Source organism: Gymnoscopelus microlampas, assembly GCF_963454915.1.
Source record: "Gymnoscopelus microlampas genome assembly, chromosome: 7".
NCBI lineage: Eukaryota > Metazoa > Chordata > Actinopteri > Myctophiformes > Myctophidae > Gymnoscopelus > Gymnoscopelus microlampas.
The window spans coordinates 23701437-23722871 of NC_139944.1; the positions used below are offsets into that span (position 1 = coordinate 23701437).

The 21435-nt window shown below is 41.9% G+C and overlaps 2 protein-coding genes across 2 annotated transcripts in view; both read right to left on the bottom strand.

The window, feature by feature from the left end:
- The window catches only part of vgll4b (vestigial-like family member 4b), a 52163-nt gene extending 49430 nt beyond the window's left edge, over positions 1 to 2733 (bottom strand). Inside the window, exons 1-2 of the mRNA XM_084063547.1 lie at positions 2556 to 2733; positions 589 to 658 (exon numbers count right to left, since the gene is read on the bottom strand). Coding sequence (XP_083919673.1) covers positions 589 to 652 — 64 coding nt within the window. The 5' untranslated portion in view covers positions 653 to 658; positions 2556 to 2733. The remainder of the gene's footprint in view (positions 1 to 588; positions 659 to 2555) is intronic.
- A 693-nt stretch (positions 2734 to 3426) lies between these two features.
- tamm41 (TAM41 mitochondrial translocator assembly and maintenance homolog) lies at positions 3427 to 17313 on the bottom strand. Its single transcript, XM_084062906.1, has 8 exons — positions 17005 to 17313; positions 15867 to 16049; positions 14886 to 14978; positions 14417 to 14567; positions 14017 to 14162; positions 10885 to 11050; positions 7136 to 7198; positions 3427 to 6531 (listed from the first exon to the last, which is right to left on the bottom strand). Exons 1-8 carry the CDS (start codon positions 17140 to 17142, stop codon positions 6440 to 6442), a joined length of 1032 nt encoding a protein of 343 aa, XP_083919032.1. The 5' UTR covers positions 17143 to 17313; the 3' UTR covers positions 3427 to 6439.
- Between the last annotated feature and the right edge of the window lie 4122 nt (positions 17314 to 21435).

The window sequence follows — 21435 nt, forward strand, 5'->3', positions numbered from 1 at the left end:
GAGAGAGAGAGAGAGAGAGAGAGATGAGAAAGAGACAGAGACCATGTTGTAAATAACCACCCAACACCTGCCTGTTTAGTCAATGTAGGAGGTTAACACAAGCTGCTGATTAAATAGCACTGTTGATGGCAGTTGAAACGTGGTTGGTCTCATTTGCCTATGTGTCAACAACATGGAGCCAGACAAAGACATCTTTTGTCTTGTAGAGACAGACGGACCCGGGACTGTGCTTGAACATAGTGCTGTACGTTATGTACGAATGTACGATATGTAACGATAATGCAAAGGTCATATATTTTTTTGTCTGCCGTATGCACAGACAGCACAAGGCCAGACAGCTAGACAGGTACAAGGGCTCTCTGATCAGCCCTCTGTCAAACGCTCAATTTCTATCCCAAATAATTTCTGATAAACACACACAAATACTTAAACATACACACACACACACACACACACACACACACACACACACACACACACACACACACACACACACACACACACACACACACACACACACACACACACACACACACACACACACACACACACACACAAAAATATGCTCACATGCACAAATAAACTTACGTTTCTCATCATCCGCATGAACCAATGATGCTGCTCTTGACAGGACATCCAGTGGTGTCTCCATGGTTACCTGTGATTGGACAAGAACACTGGGCTGTCACTATTTGTTTCACATTACTGTTTTAGATCTCAATTATTTAAAATGGTGTCTTTCACCGGAATGACTTAAAATGAGTGCGCACAAGTGAGGAGCTCCCTGAAATAACCCCTGGTCACCAACATTACACACAAGAGTGCCAAGTCAGAGCCACAAGAGATGCAGTAAACATCGCTCTGTCCCGTAAACGTTTATAGGCCTACATGGTTGAGAAAGTTGTTTTTGTGCCAAGACAGCAACTTTGGGAAAGTGTCAAAGGAGACAGTAGCCTCTGTGACTCACTCACTCACGTGCCTACAACATTATAGAAGTCATAGAGACGATATCATGTTGCTATTGAGCATTATGTATACATATGTATTATCTGATGAGTGAGTGCTTGTATATGGATAGGACAGTCATATCAGTCCTATACTGTTCACACAGAACTGGTAGGCTACAGCAGGGGTCTTCAACGTTTTTAAGCCCAAGGACCCCCTAGCTGAAAGAGAGATGAAGCAGGGACCCCCACTATATACTGTATACATTTGTATTTTCATAGATTTCATAGACCAACACCAAACCTCTTTGCCGAAAATAGCCGATCTACAAGCTCACAGTGAGCTTGTAGATTGGCTATTTTTGGCTTAAGTTCTCTTCAGAATAGGGATGCTACGGTTCAAGTGGTTAATGTAAAAAAAAATATCCAATCATATTGGCAGATTTGGCGGCCCCCTGTAGTAACTCTGAGGACCTCCTGGGGGTCCCGGACCCCCTGTTGAAGACCCCTGAGCTACAGCGTTTGTCCAGCCAGAGACTCTGCCCTTTTTTCGTAGTAGTAGGCTATGAACATTTATTAAAGTCTTGCCATGTTGATCCTTATGTCTACACGGGACTAGTATGAATGGAATTCTGGACAGAATCGCACCAGCGCACTGACTACATCGCCAGTCCCACTCTCAACATTCCATAGATACCTTCCCCTCGTTTCTCCTGCAAAACGGCCTTTTAACAACACTCAGCACAATCAAGTGTTTTGTCTGCAACCATGCAGGTCGTTTTCAGACTCTTGTTTTGGTTTCTGCCCCTGATGGTAGCCTTTTTATATGAAAAAAATAATATATATATATATATATGCAATATATATAGCAAGTTTTCTGCACACAAATAAAGTAACTAATTTGATAATGTATCGGGCAAAAAAAGAAGAAAAAAGTGCGGCGACCAGTAATCTACACGTTACCCTCCAGCGGTCCACCATAATCTATATGCCGCCGCGTTAATTAAGTTTCAACAAACAATCCCTTTACATAATGGGCGCGGGTAGAATTACAATCACTCTGATTGTAGCTCTCTCTCTCTCTCTCTCTCTCTCTCTCTCTCTCTCTCTCTCTCTCTCTCTCTCTCTCTCTCTCTCACACACACTCAGTGTGAACTGTTTACTTAATGATACATACGTTACTACTATTCTATAAACACTTGTGACTTGATCAAGTGGGGCAGCAGTCAGGGTGAGAGCGCTCATCCTGCTCCAGTGGTGGAAAGTAACTAAGTAAATACAAGTCGTTGTGAGCTTATAGATCTGCTATTTTCAAAGGATCTTTTTGTATTTCTTTTTTCCCCCCTGTCCATTCTGCATAACGAGTTACTTTAGGTACTTCAAGTGTATTTTTAAAGCAATACTTTTATACTTTTACTCAAGTCAATTTTGAATACAGGACTTGTACTTGTACGAGTGTTTCTACATTGCAGTATTGATACTTTTACTTAAGTAAAACATCCTACTTCTTCCACCGCTGTCCTGCACGCAGAAGTTGAACACAAGCGGCAAAACAAGCAGCGCTACAACGTAACAAGTTTCATGTTTGTGTCGCTGGATTACAATACATACCTCGCTCCTTCGAGCCGCGCCACTTTGGAATCCACCGATTGGTAATATATTACAACAAGAACAAAAATAAATAAATAACACAAAAAACCCGCACAACCCCGCGCGGAAGATCCGCGCAAAAAAACAAGAAACAAAAAAGGCGATCCTCTACGGTTTTGTTACGCAGACACAGACAATAGTAGAAGCTGGGCTGACGGGACTGACTTGGTTGTAAACGAGGGAAGGGGGGGGGGGGGGGGGGGAGAGAGGGGGAGAGGAGGGGGGGAAGAATGCGTGGAATGATGGAATTCTGTTCCTAGCAGGTGGTGAGAGCGGGGCGCGCCGATTGGCCGAACTGGAAGCCATGATATCAGCATGCATTATCATACATTATGATAATGAGCAAGTTGCATCACAATCGACATCCTTTTTTGCGAAAATAGCAGATCTACAAGCTGCAGCGCGACATGCTGCCAGCTTGTAGATCTGCTATTTTCACCGCGTGCCACCCCGTCGTACGACGAAGTATAGGCTTCAGATAAGACAGTCCATTGGTTATCCTCTCGGTGGCAGTGAATGTTTGACAGCTTGACAAACACGAGTGTGCTATTTAGGTTATATATGTGTCAGTACGGTACAATAAATAGCGCGAGTGAGTAACTGGAATGAGTCATCATTATGCATGCGTTAGGTCCTGGCCTAAATATAGAAATCATTATGACAGATGCGTCACTTTGTTTTGGTGTGAAGCCAACTTCTATCATTAGGAATTTACACAAACCACTGACTACAGATAATCAAATAGAAAAGACAGTGCAAATAGACACAAAAATGATAGTCAAATAATATTAGTGGGCAACAACAATGGCTCTTTTGTATCACATGTCAGGGATATGTTTATTACAATATTTATTAAATACAATTTAAAATGTACATAACATACACATGGTTAACACGCTGATGGTCAACAAGTCAATGCACAGGACAATGCAGTCAAAGGGTCATGTCCATACCGAATCCTTGTTCTAGAAAGCCCAAGTATCTCAATGCATTTCAATACTATTTGAGAAGCCTTGGTAACAGTGTATAACAATATCTATGTTTCAAGTAATCAAGTGCACTTCCAAATTAAATGGTCTTCTTTCAAATCTACAAAGGTTACATGCTTCTTGATCCATCAAGAACAAACATAATGTGTAGCTGTGTTGTGTTATAGGACTAAAGGTATCCACAACATGCTCTGCAGACTGCAATTCTCACACAAAAAAATCTTTATGACTATGATTGTGACAAAATATTAATCAATCCTATCAATAAAAAAATAGGATCAATTATGGACTCCTAGGGGACTCCAGTCAACTGAAGCACTGTATGTAAGGTTTAAAATAGTTACAGGGGGAGGCTATTTGGAAGACGAGTAGAAGAGAGAACGGTGCAAAATGTGTTTGTGTTAGTGTGTAGTGCCACTTCACAGGGTCATGGGGAGGACACATTGGCACTATACTCCTGAGCGAAGGACAAGAAATTCTCCACAGAAATACCACTCAATGTCTGCGCTCTTTCAGCATCTATGCAGCCCATTGTCTTCGAGCTGAGCAGTACACATACCAAACTGCATAGAGATAGATATTCAAATTGTCCAAATCCTTTCCATTTATTCTGTGATGGATGTACAATAATCTGACCAAATGCAGATGGGCAAGTTTAAAACCCAGTATGCACTACAGTATTCATTTTGTTAACTGAGAGCCACTATAGCCAGTATTTATACTGATAGCCTCAAAATGCAACACATTTATCACAGCCTTTACAACCATACTGGGAAGTCCTAGAAATAAAGTCTCCGTAGTGTATGTTTTTATCTTATACCTACCAGAGACTAGAATAGTTTGGAAGAACTTGGTCTGACACCCTCTCACATCTAAAGACAAGAGTTATTAATCACAGACTGACAGAAGAGTTTGCATAGGGAAAGATTGTCAAATTATCTTTGGAGGAAATAATAAATGCAGTTATGTCCGATACCTGTCCTATGAGAGGCGTTTCTCAGTGTAAAGCCCAGTTCATAAGAAAACAATGATATTCATAAACTACACGGGCAGACACAAAAATGAATGGTGCATGGACCTCCTACCTAGAGCAATGTCTGCTGGGGGTTCGCTTTGGGTCAGCGCTGATCTACGTACATACTGCACTCAGTGGCCACTTTACTAGGTACACCCATTCATTAATGCAAACAACCTACTCCTCCAAACAGAGTGATGTGGCTGCAACTCGGTATATAAAGTATTGCATGCAGATTGCAGAAAGGGACAAGAGGTTCAGTTACAGTTCCACCAACATTAGAATGAGTACAGGAGCTAACATCCTGTACAGCAGTGGTTCTCAACAGGGGATCTGGGGACCCCCAGGTGTCCTTGAGGGGGTTCCAGGGGTTTCCAAGCTAAATGATTCATAGTTATGAACTGTTAGGTTTCACATTGTTTTGTTGAGTCTGAGTTCGTCCTCCCTGTTTGTCTGTCACTCCCTCTCCATCTTTCTCTGCAGGCACCTTCAGTCAACAATTACATCATCGGGCGCTCGGGTGGCATAGTGGTAAAGTACCTGCCCACCACCGCGGAGTCGAGAGGTTCGAATCCATTGTGGTGCATCCGTCTTTGTGTTTAGGGCAAGCTGGGCGGGGAGGTGGTAAACGTGAGCTTTGGACAAAATCTGTAGTAGCAAAAAAAAAACTTATAACAGGCAAATTTGAAAAATGCGGAGCAGTTGGCCTAGCAGTTGGAGAGTGCATGCAAAGTTTTACGCTGATCGGTCCAGTGGTGTTCGAGATTAGCCATTTACAGACAGATGGTCGGACGGGCAGACAGACTCTCAGGAAGGAAAACATAATCCCTTGCTGCATACAGCCGTTCCGTCCTGGCGGGGATAAAAACAACACGCGTAACAAATGGGGGTTTGTGACCTAATGCATATCAAACTGGAGGTGTTTGAAATTAAACCTAAACCAATCAGTCACCTTCTTAATGTGAGAGGTGAGAGAACGGTCAGTCCCTTAAAAGCACAAATAACTCAGCAAAACAGTAGTGTGCATTCAGCAAAAATAGCAGATCTACAAGCTGCACGTGACAAGATGAGCTTGTAGCATCTCTGAATGCGTAACTCTTTGCAAAGGATGGGGATAGAAATCGAGGTTGTACCTGCCTGGTAGTAGGTGTGTACCTAATAAAATGTCCACAGAGTGTACAGTATGTACTGTACATACAGTACAGATAGACTACACATGTACTGCATTGTGGACCCTGGACAGATGCCTGGGAGGTAATGGAGCAGTAATTCTTTCTGTCCATTGCGTTGTGTACCTGCCCATTTGACCTTTCCATGAGAAATGTCTATAAAATGTGGCTTGTACACAGAGTATGCTTCCAGTACACTGGACTATGAAAGGCAAAAGAGTCTGCTGACAATCAGCATGTGCTGTGCACATCTGCTCCCTGTTTTTAACAATAAGCACCTGTTGGTTGTTGACAATGTTTGCATCATGGAACTTTACATGAGCATGCGCCAAGGCTAACAATTTCTGAGTTCTGGCATTAGCTGTGATTCACATTGACTTAACTGCCACATATTTTATTATTGCAGTCTCTCCTCTCTTTTCCTTCCCAAACAATCTTTGTCCTCAAAGGATTAAGGGGAGTTAAAACAAACACAGCTTGATACATGGTCAGCAATCCCATAGGGACAATGGGGCGATTCAACCAGAGGTTAGTTAGTGTGTGTGATTGTTAAAGCAACAGTTCATCAGAGTAAGGACGGAGGTGTAGGTGGGTGTCTGGTGAACACATGGAAAGTCAAAGTGCATGTCCGACTGACAAGTACACAGACAGGACTGTGCTGGACAGACAGATTCAGGACAGCTGCGAGACGGAAGGCTTCCTCCTCCATCCCTTCCACATCTTCATCAGTTTCTTGGAACTGTATGACACAGTCTTCCACATGCCTGGGAAGGACCACACCACATGACACAGATTAATAACAATATGTTATACCGTATGTACAGGAAGATATAAATTATTATTATTGTATCATTTTTTTAAACACATGAACCCTAGCATCCCTACTCTGAGCATGGCATACAAGGCAAACATTTGTCAATAATAGGTTAACTATTTGATGTACAACAAAGTATATCGATTTTAAGTGGTTAATAAAACACTGTTTCACCAAAGTTGCTTTTGGGAAATGTTCTGCATTATTACATTCTCACACAATCCCTAATGGGAACAAGTGACAATGGATCATCAAAAGGGAAAAGGCTGGAGCACACGGATCATCTTAAATACTTTTAATAGGTGCAAATAAGCAATACTGATGTTTCAGTAGCAGTGTCTTCTTCAGAGTAAGGATTGAATTAACAATTTCTGTGTACTCAAGCCTTTTCCCTTTTGATACTGCTGTGCTCCCTGTTTGAGAGGCACCACTTCTCATCCTTAAAGTGGGTTTAGCACGTGAGCTTTCTCAAGTTCGACAATGTATATTCCTATGACTCTGACTGACAATATATATCAAGGAAACTTGACAAATACTGTAATTAGCACACTTACCAGCCGTGGCGATGCCTTTGAGGCTTTGCGTTATGCTGGAGGACTTGACGATAGATGAGATTCCTGGGGCAGACAGACAACATACTCAGACATTACTTTCAGTGACTGAACAGACTGATAATGTCTCAAGTCAAGACAGTTACAGCTTAAGCATTCTGCACAATGACTACCGAGCAATATGCTTACGGACTGATGATTTATCAATACGCGACAAATCCCAGAAGAAACGTGTGTCCATTTTTATTTATTTTTAAACTTGTCAATATGAACATTTTGTTAGGACAGATCAATTCCCCTTCCATCCATCAACCAGACTATCTAGCTTTTTTTGTAATTGTAGAACAACTTCACAGTTTAGGTCCTAGGGAGCCTGTAATAAAACGCCTTGATTATCTATCCCTGCCTCCCTCACTCCCTCCATCTATCTATCTACCTGTCCACTCATTCCTCTCAACCCATCATCCATCTTTTCATTAAGTCATCACTGTTGTTCTAAGCTTCTACCTGTCCTCCATCTACCTACCCATCTATCATTCCATTACTTCATTCAGACATTGCTCTATCCATCTACATGATCAACATCAACCTATCCATCTTTGCATTCATTCACCCTTACATTCCTCTGTGACAGTTCTGGGTGACACACAATAACGGACCTGGGCTACTTGAGGTCGAATGTCGTTGTTTAAACTATGGTCCTTTTCATTCATCTTTCTATAGGCCTGTCCCAATTATTACATACTCGTCTCATCGCAATTATTTGAGATAAACGCAATTATTTTGCATAATCGTCATAATCTTTAAAATCGTTTTCATGATGAAAAATACATTTTCAAATATAAAAAAGCAGAAATGGGAGACGTCAGTCATTTCTTTGCAGATTTAAGTTATTTGTCACTAGAGTTTCGGGGGGCTACGCCCCCCTCAACCCCAGCCGCGCACGGGGCCCAGGCGTGTGTATATAGGGGGACCCAAATCGCCGGAGTGAAACTGTGGAAAAGTTTTTTTGAAAAAGGAAAAAATTTGAAGAAATAATATTTCTTATGTTTCAGGGGGTCCACAGGGGGTCCGCGGACCCCCTGATGGTCCACTGACCCCCTGTGGAGTGTTGGGACGCGCGGGGACACCCCTGGAACATTGCGGACCATTTCGGTGTTTTTTTTTGTCTTCATGAAGGTGGTTGCTTGTTTCTGGCGCAGGCTGTGCAAACCTGGCAACCCAGCGCATGCTGCCGCACGTTTAAGTGGCGTGGCGTCATGAGGGTCAGTGGGGCCGTGGCTCGGTCAGTGAAGACCCTGTAGTGCGGATGATATGTGGCATAGAGGGGCAGATTGTAAATCCACAGAGGAAACATCCGTGGGCTACCATTGGTTCAGCGATGTGTGCGGTCGCCCTGCGGCCCCTCCTCCTCCACCAATGTGCAGTATTGAGAGCCCTGACGTCACAACAATTGGAGCGATGGGCACTGCACTGTGGTTGGTTAGGGTACACCTAGGGCCCAGGTAGAACCCAGTTAAAGCCTGCATGGGCAAACCCAGTTAGGACCCGCCTTGGTCCCACATAAACATGGCTAGTTGGGGCCCACCTAAGGGCCAGGTAGAAGCTACTTATAGCCTGCATGGGCATCGCAGTTGGGACTGAAGTGGATGCCGCTGACATTGCTGACATGGGGTCCATATGGTTTAGCCCACCTTGAAACCAAATGGGAACTACGCTGGCATGCTGGCTGTAATGCAAACGCTGCATCATACCTGCAGTGTGTAGTTTGATGTTGTGTGTGTAGCAGATATACCTGCAGTGTGTAGATCAATGTCCATAGGAAAGTCAATGCCCAGCAGTGTTTTTTTTCCCCAGCAGAGTTTCTAGTGTCTCTGTGTCTCTCTGGAAGAGGTTGCACATGAACTCTGCAGCCGCACTGAGGCGCTCCAACACAAACACTCTGACATTAAGCTGCTTCACACAACAAACATCAGCACCACGCTGCTGTTTGTCCAAAAGACACAATATCTGCTCTCCCACCGACGTCATGTGTTCATTTATCGACAGCCGTACAGACTCCTTTTGACACATTTTACGTCGTTTATCCAGCTCTCACTGACTCTCCACATCGGGCTGTTATTTTGCTGCGATCAAGTCAACGATGTGAGAGATTAGTTATCACAGACGGACGGACAGGGGGTGAAACATAGTCTTGCGCCATGCCTTTCGGCCTGGCGGAGACAATTAAAAACCGAAAGTAAAGGAAATGGCCATTTCTGCAACAGAAGTAGTCAATAAACTATGCTATGAAAACATGGGCCACATTGGCAAAGAATGTAAGAAAGAGGCAATCATGTAGAAAATAGCCGATCTCCAAGCTTACAAAGCCTCTGAAAGTGAGGCGTTTCGAGCTTGTAGATCGGCTATTTTCACAATATTTACTTGTGGAACGGAGTCAAACAGAATGGGGGGGTCCCAGATCAAGTACGTGTATTTGGGGGGGGGGGGGGGGGGGGGCGTGAAAGGGTTGATAAACACTGCTGTAATCGGAGCGAAATTATCTGAAATTACTACATGACCATAATGCAGGCTAACATGCGTTGCACGGGGCGGTCCTGCCATTACGTTAGTTACTGTAGTTGCTGTGGAGCTACATAGTTCTCCAGAAGACACACACAAACATACACCATCTACAATGGACGAACTGAGCAGCAATATAGACATTCACCACACGAACGTGCATTGTTGACAAAGTGATTACACAGCCGCTGCAGGCATGACAACCAGGTTAGCGTTAGCGACATGGCAGCTATCACAGTGCCCTGTCCGTCGTGCTGCAACTGCCTGTGATGGCTACAGCAGTAACAGCAAGCTGTCTGCGATGCCATTGTCTGGAGACTGCTCTTAGCGTGACACGACCAATGAGAGTGAGCGCTGTAGTTGTTGCTAAGATACGGTGGCGTCTCTGCCCCATAGCTTGTAGATCTCTCACACATGATTGGCGTAGGCTGCGTTGCCAGGTCTGACTTTGTGTCTAAGCAATGGTCGGCTGATTTTTGCGCGCCTTTGGGCTCGTTTGCATTGTGCGCACGGCAGCGCTTGTTTAGCGTACGTCAGCGCGACGTGGCAACGGACGTGGCAACGTGAAAGGTGATTGGCTGGTGAAAAGAAACACCCGACGTTACACCAGAAATGGTGCCTGGAGAAAATGGTGACCAAAAAAAAAGTTTGGAAAAAAAGGAAAAAACCCCCGCAGCGGCTGCGTGCTGTTGTGGTGATGAGGTCGTGCGCACGGTAAACGGTACGAAGCTGCCTCCCCTTCCGTTTTGTCCGACATTTGGTGAGTAGAATTAATTATGTTGCGCGGTGGAAAAGGTGTATTGAGCAGTGAGATGTCCCCTACGCGAGGCGTAAATTCAGCGCGGCCGGCGTGGCGAGTCAGTTGGCGACATGTGGTCTGGCGGTGCGTTGTTTAGTCGATAACAGAGCTGTGGGGTGTGGACACCGAGGGTGCGGAAGTTGGTCGCCATTTATATAGTTAGATATCTGTCCTTTGCAATTTTTGATTACGAAGCCTAAAAGCCAAACAGAAATACAATTTGTATTCATATGTTCAATGTCAAAAACACAATTAAATCGTTAATCAAAATTATTTGTATGACAATTAATCGTCAACTTAAATTTTGTAATCGTGACTGCCCTATCTTTCTGTTTGTTTATCTATCCATTTTTCTTTCCATTTATTTATTTATTTATTCATCCATCCATACCTTGCTGTACAACTGCTTCACAGTCTGGGTCCTGGGCCACCTGCAGTAGGATTTCCTCAACATCCCGGTTCTTCCCCGGAGGGTCTACAAGCCTTGTGATCCTTTGCTGAAGGGTCCGAGGCAATGCCATTAGTTGGATAAACTGGCCCTCTGGGCTCTTGTCCACCTGCGGGTATGCACAAACAATAACAAGCATAGATAACTAACACTGAAACACACAAATATACAGTCACCTCAAGAGCAGGGGAACTCTTTGTGCTCTTTTTTTTATCTGAAGGGAGTAACTAAAAAAAATAACATCTGTTGCTTTCATCTAATTAGTGTTTATGTTGTGGAATCCTTATGGCATTTGCCTTGAATATTCAGTTTAACTTGATTGGCAAAATGTGAAATAAGTGTGAAAACATAAGAATTACAAATGATTGGTATCTGATTGGTGCCATATTTGAGCTTTGAGGCCCTAAACATGCTTTTTTTCTCCCATCAAACAATTTAATTGCAGTGTTGTCTTTTACTGATTTGAATCACTTAAGCCATATTTTATACTTTTTAAGATGTTCAAATATATTCAAACTAGCAAAAATAGCCAATAAACAAGCTCCCAACATGTCGTAATGTGAAGCGTGGCAAGTTTGTAAATCTGGTATTCTACCAATTATGAACATTTTTGAAAAATAAGTGTGTGTGTGTGTGTGTGTGTGTGTGTGTGTGTGTGTGTGTGTGTGTGTGTGTGTGTGTTTATCGTAACAATTTTGATATCGATGTATTTGGTGAAAAGAATATTGTGATATTTGGTTTTGCCCATATCGTCCAGCCTTAGCATGCCTTGAACCCAGCTCTGGGTTCAATGATATATCATATACATATGAACATATTGTTCCAGGCCAGTGTGATGCCGGGGGAGGTGAGCATTGTATTTGTCTCTGTGTGGCAGGGGAGTGGCAATGGCAGGGAGAGCAACACAAATAAATGAAACCTTATCCCTGCACTGGAAGACAAGAGGAGCGTCCATACCTGTCCTCAGGCATACACACTCTCTCAGGCACACACAGATACACACCCAACTTCTATACATGTGCCAGTTAAAATGCTAATCATAGAGTAGAGCGTTGTGCCGAGGGAGTCACACACGCCCTATTTAAAACTTAATAGTATGATAAAGAGTATGCCCTGTCCTGCTCAGTACAATGCTATGTCACTTAAGGTTAAAGCTAAACTAAAAACCAACAAACTGGAACAATAGAAAATATGTGTTAAAAACACAGGGCCTGGAGCTTGGAGTAGGATCCGATTTAACAGGATTTCAGATTGTAGGATTTCATTTTACTCCAACCAAGTTGACAAAGGTTTTTCAAAAACTGGTCTCGGAAAGGCGTTAACATATTTGGACAGTTGATTAATGAAAAATACTGTAAACCCTTCAAAGAATTACAATTAAAATAAGAATTGCCAGTGCCACACTCAATTATTTAGATACCTCTAGATGCAGGGCCACTTGTTGACTTCAAGACAAAAAATCAATACTTTATTTTCGTTTCAGGCTTTACTTGGCCTGAGTAAGAGAAGGTTCCTTCATAAGTGAGGTAATCTGCCGTGACACCAATCAGTGCAATTATCGCCTCTTAGTCCTTTTTTATCACCCCCTCTCCTAGGGAAATAAAGTATTTGACAAATAAATAAATATGAATGTACACAGATGGGTGTCAAATTAAAGGAAAGCCCTACATAAAGTGTTGGGCCACCAGAACATCTTCAAAGTGCATTTGTCTGTGGAACTCACATTCTAATAAAAAGACATTCCCTCATTAGGTGTATTGATCAAGATGGTGGTGGAGACGAGAGCGTTGTCTAACACACAGAAACACTGGGTTGAGATCTGGTGACTGCAAAGGACATGACAGCATATGATTCTCATAATTTACATCCAAAACATGGATGTGGATGGGAGCTTTGCCATCCTGTAAGAAACCACTCAGAATAGAAGTGTTTCATCATAGGATAAAGGTTATCACTCAAGAATAACTCTGTCTTGTTTTGCAGTGCCAGTGACCCTACCCTCAAGGGACAAGTGGAGCCAACCCATGCCAGGAAACAGCATAACAGAACCCCCCCACAGCATAACAGAACCACCGTACCCTCTCACTGAACGGGTCAAGCGTTCTGCCCTGTGCCAGTCTCATGGTGGACACCACACATTCACTCGCCCACTATGAGAGACTGAAAGGACTCGTTGACAACATCACTTCTTTCCAAATCTCTGTAGACCAATGGTTCTTGCAGGACTCAACTCTCAAATGTGCATCCATCATCTTTGTAATGAGGGGTTTACACACTGCAACCCTACTATAACATTCCTCTCGATGTAGTGGTCGACACACTGTTCTTGCTGACATTCTCCTGCATTAACAATGTCAAGCTGCTTTCGCACATGCACTGCAACCATGAACTTCTCTAGACAACACACAGAGGAGCTGTATGTGAGAGCGCAAATGTCCAAATCAGTTGGACCGAACATGCAATGGAATTGACACTGCCAGCTCTCTGGTACAAAGTCTGTGTAGTGTATGACTGAGCCCCATAGGCTCAATGTGTGAATAGACCAGGTCATTGTTCACAGTGAGCAAGTGGGTGTGTTGGTGACGTTTCGATGCGACTGCCGCAAAGCCAAGGATAGAGGAGCTTGAAGCGAGGACACGCAAGTGGATCCTTTGCGGAAGGTTATTGTCAGAATGAGTGACATTTTTAAATCTGTTTAGCAATTGGATACTACAGCAGACCGCCTTCTCGGACAATAGGATCTAAACTCTTATGTATTTTACTCATGTGGCTATCAAGTATAAACTGGCGGTACAAATTTTTCCAAGAGGCTGAAAATACAAGCCTGTTTTTTGTGTTTATTTTTGCTTATAAGTTAAATGCTCTCCAATATAGTGGACAATATATATACGGAAGTGGGGGAATGCGGGACATCCACTTTATTTTGTATGCATTTTCAGAGATTTCGATGTAAAGACTGTTAGCCAGAAGCATTAGAAAATTGTGTGAACATGTCAACAGAGCTTTTAAAATGTTGTGTGCGTCTGTGTGTGTGTGTGTGTGTTCTTGCGTGCATGTGTGAATACGCTCCCTCACCTCTAGTTTTCCCTGCTGAGGCTTGTAGACCACTTGAGGGCAGTCCTGTAAAATGTTGGTGTATAGAATCCGAAAGTGCTGGATGTTGTCTTTGACAATATTGGCCACCTTGGACTTATCCTCTCCAATCACCATTCTGAAATCCCCTAAGGAAAAGATTTATGGGAGCACAGTAAGATGAAATAACGCTGGTTCGATTCCCGACTGGGAACCGATGTTACACATCATGCCCTCCTTGCTCACAAAGCGTTGCGCCGCAACTCACTGTGAGCTTGTAGATCTGCTATTTTCACTGAATGTTTACCCCAGAATAGGGACGCTACGGTTAATGTGGTTAAAATAATAGTCTAGCACAGCTCAGAAGGCAAGAAGAAATCTCCTAATTCTGTGGTCTAGTCACCTGCATAGGAGAGACCGGCTATCTGCAGGAAAAGGTCTTCTTCAGTGAAGCTCTCCGGCAGCATGAGGAAGGATGCTATCACAGCACTTTTCAGATTGCCCACCAGAGCAGCACGCAACTTCCCATTGTCACTTTGCATCAGCATCTTCACCTGCATGAGGACAAACAGTATATATGGCTACATGCATGCACAACACAAAACACACACTACAGAACAGCTGACTAGTTTCTTGGGCCAAAAGTATTGAGCAGTTATTCTTTTAGGTAACACACTGAACACAAGAACATCAGATTAATAATAACCAGTTAAAATTAGTCTGCAAAACAAACAACTATTAACTAAAATCTAGTTTACAGATTATCTTATTCTTAAATTGACATCGCTTGCTCGACACGGGTCAACACCTTAACACCAATTCTTGACCCACGTATAACCCTAGTCGAGAGCTTGGCATAAAGTTGTACTTACTGGTTTGTGCAGTCGCCCAGCAACGTACATCGTCTTCCAGTGCATCAGGTCATCAATCAGAGTCTCTGTGCTAATGACGCCATATTTGATTATCTGAGATGAGGAAAGGATAAATGAGGATATCACAAGTTGCCATTTTGAGACAACCAATGTCAAGTACATCAAACATAATCACCAGAAGCATGCTATATTTACAGGTGGGTGTCAATACGGCAGCAGACATTTGGACAATACAAGGAGAGCTTTATGACAGTAATAATGTTTAAAGGACAAGAGGGTAACCACAGGTGACACACTGGGTTAGTCTGGCCTTCCAGAGGAAAAGAAAAAGAAGCCATTGCAGTGATCAGCAAGTACAGTATGTATGTAATATAATAATCTAGTGCACAGTGGTTTTCAAACTTTTAGTGCCCAAGGAACACCAATGGGCAAGTCAATATCTCAACTGATACCTGTATTCATAGCAAAAATAGTTATAGTTCTTGTGTGATTTAAATGAATACATTTAAATCTATCACCTATCCTATAATGACCTGTCCACAACAGTGACACCAGGTGGTTAAAATATGTACTTGGTAGGACATAGAATGTGTATTGGGAAATGAGTACCAAGTACTGCTTACGTAAATTAAATGACAATTCATTACTTTTTGTATATTTATATACAATATATTTTTCAATATTGCAATGTGTGGTTGGTTATCGCAAAATGCACCAAGTACCACACCTGGAATTGTGTCACAGCTAGGGTTGAGTACAGAGAACCGGACGATAGTGCATTCTATTGTAGTGCTGTGTAACTGTGATGATTTAGGCTGATCTAGAATCAGTGCAAAGTAAGGCAGCACTGGCAGCAGGCTCTCAGAATGAAACCAAGTGTCCCCCGTAAGAACAACAAATTTGCCTTGGCAAAAATTAAAATTCAAAAAGCCATTACTGTCAGTGAATGTTTTTTGTATTGAACGGTATTCTGTGATTTACCCTTCCATCCACAGGAACAAGAGTATTGTAGTACACTCCGGCCCCGCGGTCACTCTGTATGGAACTGATCTTTTTGGGCCCCAGCATCTTGAGAACGGAGTAGTGTTTACGGTTCTGCAGCAGGTTCATGGTGTGCCATGTCACAGGGTCGTCCACCGCAAACACAAAGTCCAGCATGTTTTTCTGAGAGGTGGAGAAAGGAAGACTGAGGGAATGACCAAACAGCATCTTTTTTTGACAAAAGTGAAATGCAGCTGGATTGTCAGGTCATGACATCATGGCCACAATGCACTATAAGAATCACTATCACAAAATTCAATTGTATTTCACAGTCGAGGTCCCTGGCAATACATTTGTCAAAATAAAAAAGAGAACGTTTTAAAAACAGGGAATATTAAGGATTTTGCCCCCAGCAATGTCAACTAATTGTTGACAAACTAAGGCTAAACATGATTGGACATGAGTAAACTAGTTGAAGAGACAATCCTCAGTTGGAAGATGACTTGTATCATTATATTGTGATACTCAATATCGTTGAGCATTACTAGCCACAAGCAACTCTTTCTATTTTGTTGGAGTTTGGAAGCGCTCGCTGAAAATCAACGGTCCTGCGTCACTGCGTGCCACCTGTTTCGAAATTGCACATAATGCAGGAGGCAGCAGCAGTACGTTGCGTTATACAAAACGAGCGCTTCCAAACACTGACACAGAAAAAGAATCACCTGCACGGAATTTATTGACAGAAAGTAGCTCATCATAACATGTCCAGGGTGGATTTTTATTAAACAAAAACTTGGCAGATACAAAGAGGATACTCCACGCTTTCCGTACAGCTGCAATGTTGGTGAGTTTAACGTCGTTTAATACAATCGGATATGACTTTTCTGTTTGGGTGAACGCTGTCAAGGGTTGGTATTGCATTGCAAGATTTGCAACTCAATATGACAGAAGATAGCAAATAGCATCTAAGAGTTGCTTGCGGCTAATTGGACCTGAGTAAAGAGTTCCTAGTTGAAGAGACAATCCTGAGTTGGAAGAGGACTTACATATTATTATATTAAGTTGTTGATAATCAATATCGTTGAGCAATGAGCATTATACATTGTCCACGTCTGTGTCTTGTTTGATTGTCTCTTACCCCCATTTGTCCTTGAGTGGTCCCCTGTTGTTTGAACACACCGGACCCGTAGGCAAAGGCTAGACTAATGTCCTGGGGAAACTGAGACAAGATCCTCCTATAAAACACACCCGTGTTCTGCAACGCTGGGAGAGTCATCTTGACTTTAATATGAGTTACTTTACTGACGAGACGCACCACAAAGATAAACCGGTGCGCAAAGTAAACACGCTATTCGGTACGTTCAAATATACAGCCAATATCAATTATTGTGGTGTTATTATTATGGTAGCCGCATGCATTGGGTCAGCTGGACTGCCATCATGTTGTCCTGCAGTTCACGTCGACCTCAATGCACGTCACGTTATGCGACACAACAAGCTGTGTGTTCATGGGAGTTTGAGTTTAATAATGACATGTACTGTAGTTTTGTTTTGACTGCTGTGTAGACCCCTTAAAGGACAACTTTGGTTTTTTACAACCAATGTTTATGTTTTAGATTGTAATTAAAGTAAATAAAAGATGAGTGTTAAATTTTTTAAATTTACTGCTTTCTATAGTTTTAGCAATTTTCACAATCTTTTTTACAGTGTTTTCACAGTGGGCGGGGGCATTCTGTCCGGTGGCTAAATATGTATTTTTTTAACACATTAACCCGGCGTTTTCTTTATTATTATTTACAGTAGCTCTTCTAGCCCCCAATAACTCACATCTGGCCATCTCAGACAGCCGGACCTTTTTTATTGTGTAAAAAAGGCATATTTAGCCACCGGACAGAATGCCCCCGCCCACTGTAAAAAATATCGCAAAAAATGCTAAAACTATAGAAAGCAGTAAATGAAAAAAAAATTACACTCATCATTTATTTACTTTAATTACAAGCTAAAATATAAACCTTGGTTGTAAAAAACCAAAGTTGTCCTTTAACAGACGACGTCACACTGGTTGCAAGCGTCATACACTGGTTGCAAATGAAGACCCATTCTATCAGGTCTCGCTAGGGCGCGCAGCACTAGTAGCCAAAAACACAAGAGGGGGTCGGGGTGCATCCCGAAACAACAGGCTGAGAATTTATTGCATGAAACAATCACCTGAGTGTGTATCCAGTCTCAATGTTGGTAAATAAATAATTGGTCTATTCTATGAATTGTGATATTCATTGTTGTGCTGATGCTATGCAGTAATAGCCAGTGGTGTGCACTGAAGTAACTGTACATTTACTCAACTACTGTACTTTAGTACACTTTTGAGGATTTTTTACTTTGCTGGAGTATTTCCAATTTTCTGTACTTTTACTTCTACTCCACTAGATCTCAGAGATAAACATTGTACTTTTATTCCTCTACAATTATTTGAATACTTAAGTTAGTTACTTTGTTGATTTAGATTATTCTTGATTTGGTTTCTTCTTCTTACCAAACATACAGCCCATTTCGGCCATTGGAAAATAGCAGATCTACAAGCTTTTACTTGTACCAGAGTATTTCTACGTATTGATACTTTACTTAAGTAAGAGTACTTTTCCATCACTGCTTGCTTAGTGCTTACTCCACATGTACTCGCGCTAAAACGACTTTAGTGCACGGGTGAAATAGGTCCTAATGTATCCAGTAGAGGGTGGTATTGCATCTGATTTAAGTGGCAACAAAGCTCAGGGGGTTAAAAGACAAGTTGTTGGGGTAGAGGATTGATGCCAGTGGCTGCAGTATCTATGCTGTTTTATACTTAGTATTATCAAGAAACATGTCCTATCTTGGTGATTAGGAAATTAGCACAACATAACAGTATGCAACCCAACCACATTATCCTTCAAACCTTTGCTTGGAGAAGCATTTTTTAATGTGTTCATTTTCCCCAGTTGACTTTTTTCTCCGATTTCATTTTTTTAATTTCATTTAAATGGAAATAACTTAACCTCAAATAGTATTCAGTATCATTTTGCATCAAAGCAATATGTCATTCGATCTAATTATCTGTGAAATGTGTCATATGCAAACAAACATTTCCATATCTAATTAAATAAAAAGTATCTGAGCTTCCAAGTAGATACATTTTGCTATTCTATAGCAGTTTAATATGATAATTGCATCCCTTATTGCATTGTCCATGTTTAATATATCTCTTGAAATTAAATCATTCTGAAGACAACAGACAAGAGCCAGACATCCATGTTGTTGAAACATGGGGTAGTGCTGTTGAGGCCCAGGCTAGAAATTTGATCAAACAAAACATCTAATCTTAATTTGACATTTAAAAATGTCGACCCAAGTGATTTTGAACCTTTCAAATACCCTATAGGCTTTAAGATGCGAAGACATTTGCACAAAACCAAAAAATAAATCACCCTTTATACCTACCTCACAAAGTGAAATGAAACTGTAAATGGTCTCTCAGCCTTGTACAAAAGATAACCTAGTGTATCTATTCTAGTGTATTACCATTGGCTTGGGAAAATCCTCCTTTGTACACCTGCTACCTCACGTAAGATAATTTAGTTTTTGTCTCACTTGAACTCTGGTTAAGTTCTTAGACCTTTCTGCTATATCAAGAACAATTTCTTCTGGCAGGGAAAGCCGAGAAACAGCAATTATCTTGGCCCATGATGCTGCAGTCACCGTTATTATAGCTGGCTTCGTCTGAATACATTTTTGATTGGCAATTCGTCCATATGAAATTATGAGGTTCTCAAAAGTAAGGCAAATATCATTTTTTCTTGGTAATTGCCCTAAGACGTTTCATGCAAATGAAGATTGATGAGGTCAGTCACTGCTGTGTGAAGCTGCCAGTGAGTCAAGATTCACAGCAGGACCGAAAAGGTCCCTGTTTTGCATTATGCAAAAAGATGCAGCTCCATTTTAAGACTGACTGACTTTGAATCTAGGAATTTACGTAAATCCATATACTGTATTAGTTCAGCCCATAAAGCAAAAATTGCTAAAACTTCTCGCCCTCCTCCCACCAATTCAAGCTCCAGGTTTTGGCTTACCATATTTTATAACCAGTGACCAGTGCCTGTATTACTGTTTCTATAAAGTAGGACACACAGGTCTTTCTTGTAATCCTTGTATTCTGTAGAAAGTAATACAATCTATGATTCATTTTAAATTGTCATTTAAAATGAATAGGTTAATAGATAGAAAAAGTAATGTCTTGTTTTGATAAGGAGTTCAAAACAGTGGGTTGTGCACATCCAGTTCGTTGCTGGTGCGTGGTGCTGGATACAAAATCACACGTTTAATAGAATAAAAGTCCGCACAACAGCATTACTCCTCACCTGATGAAGGCCAACTGTGGCCGAAACGTCGGCCATTGTTGTTCAGACTTTTTAAACTTGTTTTGATAAGGAACCATACAATATAGACAACTAAAGATATTTTTCATTCTCAGAATCATTCACATTTATCTGGGAATGACGTACTGTTGTGTGGTTATATGCATGCAACAGTTAGAGGTAAATACCTCACCAAATTACATAGTACCAGTCACCATTTTACACACACAACCATTCATGCACACACGCACTGCTGCATCACCTCCTGGCATGGGAACTGCACTGTCCTCAACCGCGAAGCGATGCAGAAGGTGGTATGGCTGGCCCACAGCATCAGTGGATGTGAGCTTCCCTCCATCCATGTACAACGGACTGTGTTCCAGCAAAAACCAGCACATTTGGTACTGCAAGGGATTGGCAACAGTACCCTACAGCAGAAGTGCAATAGGTTGCAGCTGGTGCAGGTTAGGCACGTTTTATTAAGTTTAGGCATGGGGTTGGTGAGCTGGAGGCTTAATAGTGTTTACTTTGCCAATACCGACCAACCAGTTGAATATCCACTGCCTTTTCTTTTTCTATACTTATTTTTGACAATACTTATTTTGATCTTTCTTTGGAGTTTATGTATTCAATTCATGTCTTCACATGCCTACCGTATAAATGTTAGTCAACTGTGACTAGAGTCCACTCACTCTCTACCAGAACATCAAGGTGTGTTGTTGTTGTTTTTGACCTGGCTCCCTATAGCCATTGTTCTAGTGTACTCTTGTCTTCTTTGTGTCCCGTCTCAGTTTCTGCTCTGCGTAGCCTTCAGTGTTTTGGACCTTTTGCCTGTCAGTGGAAACTGCATTATTGCAGGCTCCCTGTTTTTGGACTAGTTTACCTTTGGGCTGCCTTCGTGGTTTTGACTTCTGCCAACCCCATTTAAGCAGTGAGCATCGTCCCCCTGCTCTATAATAAACATTTGAACCTGTTCCGCCTCCGGTTGTAGCACTTATGTCCTATTCTTTGTTTGTTTTGTTTTCACTTACAACAGAAGTTAGAGATGGTACACAAAAAATCAGTAAAATGTGGAGGAGAATGCCTAAAAATCATCCAGGGGCTTTAGAAGTAGCATTCTCCGGGAATGTTTGTACATTAACTGTAGGATAAAATCTTTCCACTCAAACAGAGAGCGTCTC